Source organism: Oreochromis aureus, linkage group 16, assembly GCF_013358895.1.
Source record: "Oreochromis aureus strain Israel breed Guangdong linkage group 16, ZZ_aureus, whole genome shotgun sequence".
In the NCBI taxonomy this organism is placed as follows: Eukaryota; Metazoa; Chordata; class Actinopteri; order Cichliformes; family Cichlidae; genus Oreochromis; species Oreochromis aureus.
In genome coordinates, this window is record NC_052957.1 from 12,429,954 (window position 1) to 12,446,268 (window position 16,315).

The 16,315-nt window shown below is 39.2% G+C and overlaps 1 protein-coding gene across 2 annotated transcripts in view; it reads left to right on the forward strand.

Moving 5' to 3' along the window:
• LOC116311981 (E3 ubiquitin-protein ligase SH3RF3) overlaps positions 1 to 16,315 on the forward strand; it is a 113,345-nt gene that overhangs the window by 65,354 nt on the left and 31,676 nt on the right. For both annotated transcript variants that reach the window (XM_039599973.1, XM_031729226.2), the window contains exons 2-3: positions 7,181 to 7,456; positions 11,323 to 11,418. In XM_039599973.1, coding sequence (XP_039455907.1) covers positions 7,181 to 7,456; positions 11,323 to 11,418 — 372 coding nt within the window. The remainder of the gene's footprint in view (positions 1 to 7,180; positions 7,457 to 11,322; positions 11,419 to 16,315) is intronic.

Sequence of the window (16,315 nt, forward strand, 5' to 3'; positions counted from 1 at the left end):
CAGTTATTTAGCCTTTTAGATAGTGTGCCTAAATTTTAGATTGTTTTCAGTGTTTCAATAATTCTGTTTTTATAGTTTTATATTAGTTAGTTTTTATATTTCTTGCTTTGAAATGTGTTCTATATTGAATTTCACTTGACTTCCAGTGGCAGATTATGTATCTTGTGTAATGAAAGCATTTACCTTACATCTTTCTTAACAGAGAATACACTTTTTACTTGCAAGCTCGGCTTGTAGTCCAGGTTAAAGCTCACAGGAGGACAGCAGTGTTGTTAGTGGCAACATTTGGTTCAGCTGGGTTGTGTTTATTGCACTTAAACGCAAAAAATTGTGCTTAAATGCTCACTAACAGAGTTTTTAGGGGGGGATGCTTTAAAATGGAATTAGATTAAGTCATACACTCCATGAGACAACTACCCTTTAAACCAGCAGGAGCTGCTCAACCATGGAAACCAATGCCATGAAGGCCCCAGTGCACAATTTTTGTACTGATGTTAATGTGGAGGTTTGGATTATTGAGTCAGCAGAGTGTTAGCAACTTTAACACATTATACGGCTCAGCATTCTGTAACTTTACATGGTTTGCTACTTTGTGGCTTAGTTGCTGTGGCTCATGAAAACTTTTACTTTGTAACAATACCACTCACCAGCTCTTTGAAATGGCCCATTCTTTCACAAATGTTCGTAAAGGCAGACTGCATGGTACTTGAATTTATACACCTGGTACAATGGGATTGAAAACATCTGAAATGAAAGATTAAGAAGTGTCCACATTTGTACACACAATACCCAGTCTGTCACAGGGCTAGCAGAGAGGCAGACAGCCACTCCCACTCACATCCACACCAATTCAGAATCACCACTTAATCTCACACTTGGGAAGTGGGAAGCAACTAAAATACACACAAACAGTACCTAGAGAAAACCCGTCATGATGTCCAGACCTAGAACTGTCTGGTTCTGCACCACCCTGTCGCTACTACAATATCACAATGATACATATCAGTTTATTACCAAAAACAACTGCCAAGCAAAGACTGTTCCTCCAAAGATGATTGATAAAGTGGCTTTGTTCTTGTGGCATGTATTGCAGTCTCAGATGATCACCAAGCAGAGAGAGCGTAGCCATCGCCCTCCTCCCGGCACTGAGCAGCAAACACAGCAATTCCCTGATGAAGCCATGCGGCAGCTTCTACCACCCAGTCTGTTGGCCCAGGGGCAGGCAAATAAAGATTGAAGAGAGGGAGGGAGGGAGGGTTGAGGGAAAGAGAGAAAGGTGAAAATAATCAGAGGAGGAAGGATAAAAGCATAGAGGGAGAGCAGAAAATGAGAGTTGCAGGGGCACAGGTGAGAAGACAGAAGAAACAAGTGAGTCTTCCAAAGGGAAATGAAGACTAAGAAAGACGTGTGATGTAGCTGTTCTTCCTCCAGTACTGTCTTTCTATTGCCAGATTACAATGTCTCACATCTCCACCACCATCTTTGCCATCTGCAACTATTTAAGCGAAACTCCCAGTTTTGGGGGAGTCTTCTCAAAATGAATTTCAGCCTCGGCTGAAGTATGTCTCCTTGAATTTATGTACACAGTTTATACAACTAAAACGGCGAATATTTCTTGGAAATGTAAGCCCACTCAGATTACATTTTTAATAACATGATGATGAATTGTTGATGTAATGCTGGAAGCTGCAATTTTACAGCGTATCATTAAAATAATGACAAAGTAGTGTATTAAATTTTGCTGTCTTCCAGTAGAATATCAGGTCATGTCGTTTCAGTTAAGAGAAAGTGTTTTAGCTGCATCCTTCAGTCGACCACCTCTTACTTACAGAATAGATTCCTCTTTTAATGAATCCAGCTGTGTACCAGCTGTCTACGCAGGTTGTCTATTTTTTGTGTTTTACACGTGCAGCTGTTGTATTGTGTGCTTTATTGTGCGCTGGGCTCCGAGCACTTCCAAAACATGGGCAACCTACTGCTACTGTGCCTGAACACATCCTGTGCAGACACAGATGGAGCACCAGGAGCTACGCTTTGTGGCAGCAGGTTAGGAAAAGCTCTTTCCTGTTTTAACCTGACATGAATGCCCTCGTGCATAAATGGGAATCCCTGTACGTATGTATTATTTTGGTTTGAAAGAAGAAGAATATCCTTTAAACTAAGAACGTCTCATTTTACAACACAGTCCACACAACAGTTCATTTTGATCTTAAGTGGGCCGGACCAGTAAAACTCCTCTTTCTTTCAGTGGAAACAGTTCAACTACACATTTAATCCCCGAGATGTCTAAATATAAGTAAAAATGTGCAATTTCAACAATACATCTCAATTTTTTTACATGATAAAGAAATATCTCTGTAGTAAATGAAAGAAATGTGTCACCGTGACTCTTTGACCTTAAACTGTAAGAAATAAATGTGTGAAATTGCAGAAAAGTTTCTGGCAGCTCATTGCACAGACTGAGCTGTAATTATAAAACAGAAATTTTCTGTTAATTCACAGAAAATTCTATTCTTTTTACTGTGGACCCATTATAAAAAACAGACATTTTGATCGCTGATAGTCATTTAACTGTTTGTCTGTTACGTAATTATTTTGGTATGGTATAAATTGTCATGGGGGAGGTCTTTATCAGCAGGAAAAAAACTGTAAAACTTATTAAAATGCATTTAAATGTGCAAAATTTATGCCCTCTTTCACATTTTCTAAAGCGATACGAAATGTAATGTTTGCCGGGCCAATTCTGGCCCCCGGGTCTTATGTTTCACACCCCTGTTTTAAACAGACCTGACCTCAATCCACACCTTTCTGCCCAACATCAGTGCAATCAGGTCTGGCACTAAGGAGAGGGGGAGAATATGTTTAGTGGAAGGTCTTCTTTGACCATGTGTTGTTTTGTATAGTAGTGAAACACAAGCTGTATTAAATGTGTTACAGAGAAGCAGCAGTAGTAATAGTTAAAGCAGCATTAGTATTTTATTTTACTTTCTAGTTGTTTGTGTGTGTGTGTGTGTGTTTCCTCTTATTGCGTCATCACTGATCTCAAAACAGTCAGGCAGGGGAGCCTCAGGCTGTTCTCTTCAGTGCTCTGTCTGGGGAGAATCTATCTATATGTGAGTGTATAAAAAGTCAGTGTGTGTGTGTGTTTGTGTTATTGTAAACAGCTTCTCTGTGAAGAAAATAAGTTTTCACTCTCATGCATTGTCTCTTCTGTTACACAGTGCTGTTTGTTTACCTGGATCTTCTTTAAGATAAACTCCCTTTCAGGACCGCTTGCCTTCAAGAACATGTTCGGTTTATTAAGTGTCTGCTGAACGCTGCAGTGTTTGTTTATGTGTGTGTGTGTGTGTGGTAGAGAAAGTAAATATAGGTGTACTGCAATGATGCATATCTATGTGTCACTGGTTATATGGAAATGACAGTTTTATCTCACTTGCTGAATCTAGACTATATTAGCCTTTCCCCCTTACTTTCTGTTGCTATTGCTGTCAAGATTTCCCCTATAGCGTGCCACATAGGCAGGTTAAATAACTTCTCCAACAATGGCTCACCTTCAACCCACAGTTATTTGCTAAAGGGTCACACACAGTAAGAGAAAATTCATCATATTTTGAGCACACAAGCTGGTTGTGAGAGAAAAAAGTGTTTTGCACGATCAGTTGCGAGTGGTTGCTGGAGATTGCTAAAAGTCGCTCTGAAATAAATAGCTAGAACCCCATTGACCTAGAGACTGGTCACTGAGCTAGGGAAAAGTAAGTATTCCATGTCCAGTTGCTGAGTGGTTTCTGAGGCTGCTGGAAATCGCTAGTGTGAAATCGGTAGCAAAGAGGTCTATGGTGCTGCACCAAAATCCTTCTTGGGATTGTTTTGGTCGCTAGCTGGTTACCATGGCTGCCCGTAGTTTGCATGGCAGATGGCGACTTGGCTGCAAACGCTTGCAAACTATTCACCAAGAGGTTGCGAAAATGTGGTTTGGTGCGACGCAAACTGGAAACAAAGGCTTTTTGCCTTCAAATTTGAAAGGTGACAGTTGCAGCAGTAAGGTACAACTTTTACCTAGAAGTCAAAGTTTCTGGTTTGTGTTACACCTTTTCAAGTTTCAAAATAAAATAGTGAGTGCAGACAAGTTGTGACTTTAATGCAAACTATGAATGAGCGTGGCAATTACTAAAGCACTTGCAAGGAGGTTGTGGTGCACCACGCTTTTTGCAACTAATTACACCTAGCATCAACCAGCAATCTCCAGCAACCACTAGCAACAGGTCAGGGGAATACATTATTTTTCTTACTTGCCAGATGCTTGCTAATCTGTCTCAAGGCCTGTGCGACTGAGGACTTATAATTAGCTGGTTAAGGGGTATTGTCTCTATGAAAATGTCTTCATTCTATTATCTACAGACATGATATTATGCTAGAGCATACTAGAAAACTGTCATAATATCTCACCAGATGATGATCCTTTCAATAGGCAGCATTATGTAACACTAAATAAAGAAACAGCATTGTAATTGTGTTACAGTGTAGAGATAGTTTTTCCTACTGTGATAAGAATGATATGGAAAAATGTCAGATCCTATTGTCGCTATCGTGTTGTATATGGGTTTGCTCAACAGAGTGGCTTACATTTCCAAGTACAAAATGAAACAATTGAGTGAACGGCTAATATTTGGCAAGAGCATCCAGAGCACATCTTGTGTTTATGTCCCCACACCTCTCATGTCAACCTAGGTTCAATGTGGGAGAGATAACTGGGTATGGAGTTAAGCTAATCCTCTCTAAGGCATAAGGGGTGCAAGTTAAGGTAAAGGGAAGAATATGTTAACGTGGAAAAAAAGACTGCTACATTATATTAGCACTCTAAACAGAAGTCTTTATTATTATAAGAAATAGCACGTTACAGTATGTACAGCTAGCTATTCAGATATGCCAGTGCTGTGTTATCATGCAGGTCCCACCATTACTGGAGCTTTTAGGCTGATGCCTATACTGAATTTTTATTTATTCATGTTTATTCTTAACCGGGAGAATTTCAAACTTGATACTTGGGAAAATTCTCAGTACTTTTTCAATACACCACAGGAAGACAAATATAAATTATTTTTAAATAAAGTTTAGAAAAATACAAATAATAACATCAACAACAACACTCACAACACTCACCTAAAGCAAATAATTGTAAGAATAATAATAATAATACAATAGCATTACTATAAAGTATATATTTATCTCGTGCTTCTGGTGACTTGTGCCATACTCTTTTCCTTCTCTGACATCTCATTGGACACAAATAATCAAGCTATCCTGGTAAACTAAGACTGTTTTAAAATTACAGACAGGCAGGACCGATAATGTTAGCTGAATGACTCCCACATTAACTTTATCCTTTCATTATTAGTCACAGCCACTCGCCACTACCGTAATCATAACCTAACAAGAGGCTAATGTGGCTGTTGGGGTGCTCCCAAAAGAAATGGCTAACTCTAACGTGTCCGCATTTATGATATAACGGTTAAAAACATTAATGTTCTCGAAATAGGAGCTTTACTGACCTTACAAATCATCTGTTATAACTGCTAGTGAGGGGAGGGCTGTGTACCTGCCTGAAGTCAATGTGAACAATATCAATACTGTTGCAAAGGAGTGTCTAATCCAATATTAATTTTTTATAATCAATTGCTATCTGAGTCTTCATTTTTTTGACAACCCAAATATATATGTACGTCAGAGTCATATCGAAAAGGCAGAATTGATGAGGTAATTGTTCGTGAACTTTCCAGCAATTTATTTCACGAGCTAGTCAGTAACTTGCAATTAAGACGCCATCTGCTTAGCTGTGATTCATGTTCTGTTACATGTGCTGCAGACAGAGCAGCACATATAGCAGAATGTATACCCCAAGGATTTCATACAGTATCCATCCATCCATCCATTAACTTCCAATTTAGGGCTGCAGAGTCTGCAGGTCTGAAACCTATATCTGCTGTCATAGGGCAAGAGTTACGGTCTTGTGTGCCTGTGATAGGCCTATACATACTGGGTATCTGCCTAGCAAATCATCATTTTAAATGATTTCAAAAGCACTCTAGTTAAATGGAGTTTTAACACAAATTGAGTTCAGTGTGACATTTTAATCATTTTACTCAAGTTTGCTTCATGTATCTGATGTGTGGAGGATAAATGGTGGAGGGTGCGTTTCTCCTGGACATTTGATAAGTGAGACACCACGGACCTGATTTTGATGAAACTCAGGGGAGTCATGCTTCATGCCATTCTGGCATTTTGAAAATTACTATGTTTGGCCCAAGGTGGGAGCAGCAATTACCTCGCAAACATTTTAATAACCCATCATATCTCACATACTGCTGGGGGGGAATAAAATGAACCTTCAAGCACATATCCAATTCTCAATTTCTACAAATTTGTCTCCAGGGCCTGTAGTTTGTAATATATTTGATTTGCCAGTGTTTTAAGTTGGTTTATAGCATGTTTACCTCCAGGTTTTTTTTTTTAACTTCATTTACTCATCGCTGCAGGGGTCACCACCTTGTTTGTGATTAGCAAACAGACCTGAAGCCCATTTATTCCAGACACGACACAAAGGGAAAGTCTGTTGCATCTTAATAGAATTTAATAAAAAAGCATTACCCTGTAATCTGTCAACCCCAAGGTTTGGCAAGTGTAGTTATCTCCTAACATTTCAGCACAGTTGCACTCATTTTAAACAGAAATGCTTTTAGTCTTCTGTAGAGATGTAAAAAACCTCTTAAAGCTGCTCTGTGTAAGATGTTTATGTCAAAAGAACACCTGCCGTCGAACCTTTTATATTAATAACTCCTGCTGTACTGGAGAGCATTCTTCATATTGAAATATAAGAAAAAAATGCAAATCATTTCAAAACACCAGCAACCAAGTGCTCTAATCTAATCCTTTTAGCTTCTGTTTTGACCCCTTCATCATGTAGGTTATGATTTCAGAGTGGATATTACAGAATTTATCTTCTAAGATTTATTGGAAGGGTTTTTAAAAACCTGAAGAGATACAAAAATGTAGTATTTAACATGAAAAAGCACCCCAATAGCACATGCCATCCACCCCTTTCCTTAATGCTTTTTACTGATGCCAATCTAAAATGTTATAAACGTCTTCTGATATTAAGTGCTTCTGTGTGTATGCTTCACAGAATATCCCAGCGCTACCTTGCGGCAAAGCCCTCTATTCTTATGAGGGCAAGGAACCAGGCGACCTCCAGTTTTCCAAAGGTGACATCATCATCCTGCGACGCAAGGTGGATGACAACTGGTACCACGGCGAGCTCAATGGTTGTCATGGTTTCTTGCCTGCTAGTTACATCCAGCTGCTGCGTCCCCTGAGCCAAACTCCACCCCAGGGCAAAGCGTTGTACGACTTTGAGGTCAAAGACAAGGACCAGGATAAAGACTGTCTGGCCTTCAGCAAGGTAGCACACACTCATAGTATACACATGCTCCCTTGAGAACGCTGAGAACGAATGTTTCTTTAAAAAAGGCTGCATGCTTAAATCAGTGAAAAGATCCGAAGGACTGATGTGTTCAGAATTTACAACAGCATAAATACTGTAGCAGAAGAAAACACTTATCTGTAGTGTTAAACCAGGCTGGTTCTTTGTAGGGCACTAATAATTTATTAGCTCAGACCCTGCTCTTCAGATTGGTTCACAGAATGTAAACTGGAACATCTTCAAACAGAGAAACAAGTGCAAGCTCTCCTCGGTGGAGTCCACAGATAACAAAATAGTCTGCTGTCTCTGATAAGATCAGCGCTGTTCATGAAATCTAATTGTTTGACTTAGAAAACTAATGCCTTTGTTACTGTTATAAAGTCATGTGATCTGTCTGAGCGGAAAACCAGAATAAGTATTACTATTTGTGGTAGTGTGTTACTTGAAGGTGCTGGTATTTAAAGCAACAGTAGTTGCAGTATTGGATTTTTACTTCTAGTTTCATGTTTTACTTTGTTGTACACCACTTTTTTATTTTAAAGCTGATGTTTTCATCAGTTTAAGTGATTGTGTATTGTGTTTGTTATGAGGTTTTCTACTATGGAGACAGCAGACAAGTAGCGGGGAGTTGCTGCACTGCAATCATTACCAGTCTCCTCGAGGATTTGGCTGAAGTTGATTTTTAACACTGACTCTTTTTTTGGGGGAATGAAAGTTCTGGCAACTGATACTCTCTATGCCCATCTTCAAATATTCTTCTGTTTTAATGCCAAGACAGCATTTACACCATGATTATACTCAAAAACTCCACTAAAATGCCACTATTTATTTACTGGTAGAGTCTAATCTATTCTTTTTCATGTGGATTTGCATTTATTTTAGGCGGTATGAGAAGTGTTTGGGATTTCAGAGTAAAATCCATTGTGGGATTTTGGTTTGTTTGATGTGAAATTAATATTAAAAGTATTTTCCAAAGCAAAGGCCAGAGAGGAACAACCACCAGGAGGACACTATTGCCTTTCTATTGAAGCAGATATGTGCTTTATGTAGAACCTGTTATGCTAAAAATCTGGCATCAGTTCTGCATTACAAAATTGGGAAGGGCTATTTCAGGAATCTTTGCTACATAACCCTACCTATCCTTCTCTAATATGTAAAAATGTATATTGGATCTGAAAATGAGCCAAGACAGATTTGATGCTTCACAAATAGCACAAGCAGCACATCAGTGAAAAACAAGTATATGTTTCTACACCTGGTCAGATGTATGTTCCTGCATCCAGTGGTGGAGTTGTTACTTAAAAAAAGGAATGTTTTACAAACTGCTGGTTACCTTTCTGAAAAGCACTACTATATGTTACTTAATTACTTGAAGAGACAGTGAGTCGTTACAACATTGGTTACATTAGAAAACCATCACAAAGAGACTGAAGTTCAGGCTCTGGCTGCTGGGCTCAGCATAGCTTAGCTGTATCATCACTCTGGGTTCTTGGCTAGTTTGTGTTAGCATGCTGTCTGTGCAGAAGTTGGGTTAGCAAGGTAATGGATTTTCTGTCCTGGGCATCGTCTGCACTTTGCAAACACGCTCCTTTTCTTCAATAAAAATAATAGTATAGTGGTCCCTCGTTTTTCGCGAGAGTTATGTTCTAAAAATAACCTGCAATAGGTGATAGGTTAAATCCGCAAAGTAGTCAGCTTTATTTTTTACAATTATTACAGATGTTTTAAGGCTGTAAAACCCCTCACTACACACTTTATACACTTTTCTCAGACAGGCATGAACATTTTCACAGTTTTCTCTCAAAGTTCAAACCTTGGTAGAAAAATAAATCCAGCATTATAGAATGAAACCAAAGATCGGTCAAAGTCCAGCCCATGGGAATAGAGCAGCTGCAAGAGAATTCAACATTAATGAATCAATAGTACGGAAGTAGAGGAAGCAAGAAGAATGAGCTGAGTAAAGTTTGACTTATCTGACTGTTTTGTTTCGGTTAATGCGCCTTATGGTCCGAATAATAGGTAACTTCTACCTTATTTTAGCATGTCCAGAAGTCCAACTTTTTGTGCGCTGATTAGCATGTCCCTCTGCCTTTTGGGTGCTACCGCAGGTGCCTTGGACGGTGCAAAACGTTTTGTCGATATTGTTGTGGAGAAAACTTACTCACATTGCTAGCGAGTTATGTAAATTTGACAAGCTGAACGCATTCTGTACTGTACAAGAGACACGGCACAAGATTGATTGACAATGGTCTACAGCCAATCAGGACGCAGACTGAAGATTACACAATGCGCTGTAAAAAAAAAAAAAAGGTCAAATACATGTAGAACTGGCATTAACTATCCTCGGGACTTGCTATCCGCAGCTTTCTGTTTTTTGGGAATTAAATTGTACAAGCGAGGGTACATTTTCTGTGTCAGTCTTGCTGATCTTAATGATCTCTATCATATAAGAGGTAGATAATGTGAGTAGCTGATGTCAAAAATATCACTCAAATGATACTTTGAATAGGATGGAAATGAGAGAAGACACTCAGTCCTCGAGCAGTGCGCGTCCAGGTCGGGCTTGGTGTAAACAGTAATTTGTATTCTCCGTAATGTTGTGTTCCTCTGAGCTTATCATTTTTTTCCCGCTGTTACACAGGCCTCATTTGTGCTAGGACTGAAGGCTCGACACCTCCACTCTGTCTTTGCGCTCTAAATGTGTCTGCAGCAAGAGAACAAGATAGTTTATTAAATTACAGTGTAATGTTCAGTCTAGTGTGGGCGTCTTAAGACCTATCACGGTAATGTAAAGTGTACACACCTTGCTTCCGACACACTGCTCTCTGCATCCAGGAGAACAGATAATGCTGGGGCATCACATTATTTTGATTTTTAGGGTTAAACTAATCAACAGGTTAACGACTGAAAATCATGCAAGACCATAATTCACACAGAGACACGTGTGCCCCGTGGAGTTCTGTATGCGTGTTGTCATGCAGAACCAGTGTGTGTGATATTGTTTTCTCAGTGTGAGAGGTAATTACTCAGTATGACTAATGCAGAGTCATTTGCTAGCATTATCACTGCCATCCCGTAACGGTCTAACCAAGACCTTTATGTGAGGAGAGGAGAAGCAGAGGGAAAAACATCATATATTTATTATATTACATGTGATATTATATCATATGCACAATGTACAGATGGAAGTGTACACAAAGGTACATATTTACTGTTGTTTTTGTTGTTATAGACACAACTGTTGATTGATGTAAAGTTGGTTTGAGTTGGGCGCGTAGATGTAGAAAAAAAGGAAAAACAGATGCATCAGTATTCACCTTAACTTTGCCCTAAGGCAGTCATTTTAAATATTTCTGCAGAGTGTCATATTTAGCTCATTTTTAGCTCGCATTTTACATTTGAAATGGGAGCAGCTCAAGTAATTTGAATTCAGTAGCCTGCTTGCAGTCACTGAAAAGGGTTACAGTTTGTAGTTAATATGCAGTGGCTTGCAAGGATGCCAGTGTGTCATGCTGGAATTGTATCAACCCCGAGTTGCCGTTCCAACATAAACATAAACAGCCTTGAAAAATGTTGATTTGCCATTTTCTAAATATATTTCCAGGGACCTCAACAAGGCAGCAAGGCATCACTTGGAATGATTTGATCATGCTTTCATAAGTAGCCCATGTTTAAAAAAAGTCACGTCATTATGCATAAACGCTTTATTTGCAAAGGCAGAAGAAATAAACTTTTTTTTTGTCTGCAGCATATCAAAAGTAGTTAAATGTCTATTGTTCTGGAAGTGTGGTATACGGTGTATACTTGTGTGTGTTTGTAGCTTCACTCATTTCCTCTCTCCCCAGGATGAGGTGCTGACAGTAATCAGGCGAGTAGATGAGAACTGGGCAGAAGGCATGCTGGGAGACAAGATTGGCATCTTCCCAATTCTTTATGTGGAGGTAAAATGACATACAAACACAAACCCACTGTAGACGTGTCGATGATGCTGCAGCAAAACATCCTCTGTCACATCTATTGTCATTTATCACATTGCTACTTTTGAGAGAAGAGGAAGAAAATGCGATCTCCTTTTATCGAACGTTTGATGAAGGCTTCTAAAGTTAAAGTTTTGCATGTGTCCACTGAAAGAGTGCTAAAACGCTGTTTCTTGTCTACTGTGGAAAGCAGACTAGTAGACTTTGTTAGCGAGCGGAGGATAAATCTGTATAGTCGCCAGTAAAAAAGCTGAATATGTTCACCTTGACTAAATTATTGTTTCTTGATACCAAGTAGGTTTGAACTAAATTGCATTCCCATCCAGTTATAAATTTTACCAAAGGTACTGCTACTACTGTAGTCATTAACTCTATTCTTCTTTAGCACAGCTGCCCTTGTTCTCTGTACTTAGTGAAAGCATATCTCTTGTCTAAATTCACTGCCAGTGGTAATGAGTAATCTATTATTTATTTTCTTTGGTTTTAATAACCTCACTACCATAAATGCAGAGAGCAGGGACACACTGAGTGTGTGCTCACTTTAAAGTTAGGATGTGAGAGGAGCTGGTTACATGTTCTTGGCTGATTAATGAAATGTTGTAAAGCCTCCAGCATTAATATTAATTAAAGCTGGGATTTCATTCTGATAGGAGGCATATTGTGTGTTCATTATTCTCCATTAATCATGATGTTTGTGCACTGAGATTCCACATTATGCTTCCATATCAGGATGTTAAGGCTTGACCACTTCCAGACGGGTGACAAATTGAAGTGTCTTAGTGAGGGGCTGCGCCACCACAGCTTTGTATTGATTTGCAGTGACCCTTTCCTCTCAGGCAAGGCGGTCTGTCTTATTTTAGCTCGACCACAAGAGATTTACTGGGCCAGACAATTAAAATATTTACGTAAAAAACAGAAAAATGCATTTTTTTAAGTTTAAAGAAACTCAACTTTCTGAAAACATCCATTCATTTCTACTTAATGGCTTTTTTTAAACAAGTTAGTAAAATTTTATTGATATAGCACCTTTCAAGATGAATAAGTGCTTTCCAACAACAATAATAAAAACCTAAAACTGTTAGCCAAAAACAAAGCTGAAAAACAAGCAGAGTTTTTAGCTGCCTTTTAAAAGAGATCACCAAGTCCACAGATCTCAGACTCAGAGCGAGAGCGTTCCAGTGTTCGGGGGGGGCCACTGTTGCATAAGCTCTGTCTCCTTTATTTCACAGTCATGTATGCTGTATAGCCAGCAGGTCCTGATCACATGACCTCAGGGACCTGCTGGGGATGTATGGATGTAAAAGTTCACTGTTGTATGGCAGTGTTTGTCCACGCAGAGCTATAAAAGTCAAGCCATTTTCACTTAAAGTGAAGTCTGAAGTTGATGGGGAGCCAGAGCAACTGATTTAGCAACAGTGTGATATGTGAGTATTTAGAAGACTTAATCAGAAGGCTTGCAGCGGCGTTGGAACAACTTGCAAACGTTCAAAGGAAGCCTTGCTAAGACAAGTAAACAATAATCCAGATGTGATTAAATGAAGGCATGAATGACAATCTACACAGTGTGACCCAGTGGAACTCAACCTGGCAATATTTTTTAAGTGATAAAAAGTGAGAGCGAACCAGAGAGTCCAAAATGTAGACTAAGTCAAAAATACCTCGATGTTCCTGTGCGAAGCGTACCGGGAGTTTCTGTTATCTTAGGTACAAATCAGTTGGGGGCACAAACAAGGACTTCTGTTTTCTCTCTTTCTGTATTAATAACCACTCATTCAGTGTACTAAATTCAAAGAAACTTAAAAGCATTGCTCTGTTGTTTATCCGTCTTTTTCAGCATGGTATTGCATGACATGTCCGATGCCTTTGTGGACAATAGTGCTGTAAAATTAAAAAGGATTCAGAAGTCTGGTTTGGATTAAAATAACAGTTCCGAAAACCACTTTCAAGACATGATGCGTTCTTAATGATTTGCATGCCTCAGGATGCAAAATGCAATGGAAACTCCCAAATTGAAACATTTCACAACTTTGCAGGGCTTTGGAGTGCATCAAATTGGTCGCTTTGGCAGGCCAGTTCTGACATCCCTGCTTTAGGACACAAACAGACCTTAACCATGCCAGCAAGAGCTCCCCAGCATAATAGCTGCCAGATCCTTTCTCTGTAGCGGCGAGGGTGTCATTTTCCTTTAATTTGTCACTTGTCTGTATCTAGAGGAAAGCACAACACAAACACATAAATACCCTCAGAAATGCAAACATAGTTTGTAATGCTATTTGAAACTTGGCTGAAGGAATTTCTCTCAGTAAAATGCTGAAAACACCCCAAACATTCTACCTTCTTTCATAGTGCCATGGCTGTCAAGAGTGAAATATAGTTTACTTTAATCCCTGTGCAACTGGAAAAAAAAATAACTGGATCACATTTAAGGCTTTTAAGCTGTTGTGGGGGAAAAAAAGCATTGGTAGCAAGTGTGTGTGCAATTTTTTATCTCTACGACACCACAAATTTGTAAACACGCTGATTCTCACATGACCTGTCCAAAACAAATGATGAAGTCTTCAGAACTGACAGGAGATTCACCCACACTAGAAAGAGCTTTTGTGTGTGTAATTTTCAAAACAGTGGGAGTGCCAGGAGTTCAGATGCAGTGTAGTAGCTGCATTGTCTTCTTTATAAAGTCAAAGCAGATTTTTAATGCACGGATTAGAGGCAAGTAGCTGTAGGATGGAGTCATCCTATATGCTGCTTTTATACATTATATTGCTTTTTCTTGCTGATTAAAGCACATATTCAATAAAACACTTACTAGTACAACACAGCACATGTGCTACAATCAATCCATAAACATGTATATATGAAATCAGTGGTGTGTTTTTTCTCTAAACTTTAATCATAGTGCTCTCTGAATCATGTTCATTTTTTCTCTCTGTCTGGGTTTGCAGCCTACTCATGCTTGTACTCTTGGCCACACAATCTCATACACACAATGTCCTTGAAATTAGCTAACAATTCTAGAAAAGGACTCTCTTAGGTGATGGTGATTAAGCCATAGGCTGAGTCGTGTTGGGATACACACACACACGCACGCACCCACACGCACAGGGGTTCCTATTAGATCGAGATGCATCAATAATTTAGCCCTCTCCATCACTCTCACACAGTGGGGGTGCAGGGGCATGTTGACGGCGTGCGAGCAGACGTGTGAGTACTTGATGTGTGTGCGCGCGCACGCGCGTGTGTGTGTGTAATCATTTAAAAGCCAATAAGGAGGACCCAGCTGGAGCCTCTGCCGATCTGTGGCCCTGTTCAGACCAGGTATTAACATTAATTTTGAGTGATCCAATCATAAGTAGACAGCTCCAGATTTTAATGCAACAAAGATGCAATAACATCCCATCACTCAGACCTCATTGAGAGGTGATGTGAGCCACATATGGGCAAATTGTTTTTGCAGTTGCTACATCATTGCGAGCCACTTAAAAGGACCTTCTACTCAAGTGGCATGCCTACTGCAGGTGCAAAGCAGCAGTGCGTCTGGCAGAGTCCTGCACTTGCTTGATTATCCACAGCTTGTCATTAGCTATTTGTTTTTGCATAAGGCTGTTGGCTGCTTGCTCAAGAAAAAATTACAGCCCATTTAGCTCATATTGTTGGGTTATAACAGATATTAGTGGGATTTGTGATAACTTTTTGTGATAACAGAACTCAGAAAGCAGATTTTAAAAAAGAAGAAGCTTAGAGTGAATTAAAAATGGTGTCATCAAAGTGTTTAATAAAAATGAAGCGGTTTGAGGTGGATGTGTTTAATATCTCGAGTACTTATATTAAAGGGTCACAGCTGGTTTAGATTTGCTTGGAAATAATTGTGGATAAGAGGTTGGTTCTTGAAGTCTGTTATACTATGCAGATAGAGTGTGCATTTGCAAATGTTGACCTGTGCATGACTCTGTTATTTGAGCTTGACAAACAGAAATAATATGCTTGTGTTTTCACATACAGAGGCAGGAAGGTGAGGTTCAATCATAGGTCACTCAAGAACCGTGTGGAGATAGATTCTAATGTCAGACATGAGCTGACTTAGTATACTAAGATCCCTGTGTGTCTGCCCTACTGGATATGAAGTAAATACCACTTCCAGATCACTTGCATTGCTGCTTGATGTTGCACCAATTTGCACCAAAAGTTGTACCAACATTTTTTTTTACCAGAAAGCTTTGAGTTTTTTGTTGGGGCCCTCTGCATTAGTAGATCTCCCCTAAAGGGAAAGGGTGTTATTTTTTGACACTATTCTTTTAAACATCTTAATTGCATGGGAAGCCGTGCAGAGCCGGGTGCTCTAATCTTTTCATACATGTCAGTACATTTCACGTGTTAAGAGCCATGCCAAAATAATTAATTTTTCATTATCTACGCGTTATCTGATAATGTCTTTAGGTCTTTCAGAGCTTATGCAAGAGTTTGCATCACCACATCTCTATTTCTAATCTCAACTGTATTGAAAAGAGAATTAAAACAAGAGGACAGAAATTAATTAATTTTACTGACTGCAGGAAATGTGTCGTTAAATTTGTGATTTGTTTGATTCGGTAAGTTTGGGTGGATTTATTGGATGTGCTTGGGTTTTTTTTGGGGGGTAAATGTTTGAGAACAGTAGGGTGGATGACGTAAAGGAGTAGATATGCTTTGCATTTGAATATACTGTACCCAACATGACTTTGAGTGGATATATAATGAGTGGGCTGGTCTGTGTTGTGTAAGTTTGCAGCAGGCGCTGAAGGAGCTGATGTGGTTTCAGGTAGATGTGAGATCAGTGTGCATAAGTTTGTGCTAAATGACAATGACTGATTTAAGTTTAATGATG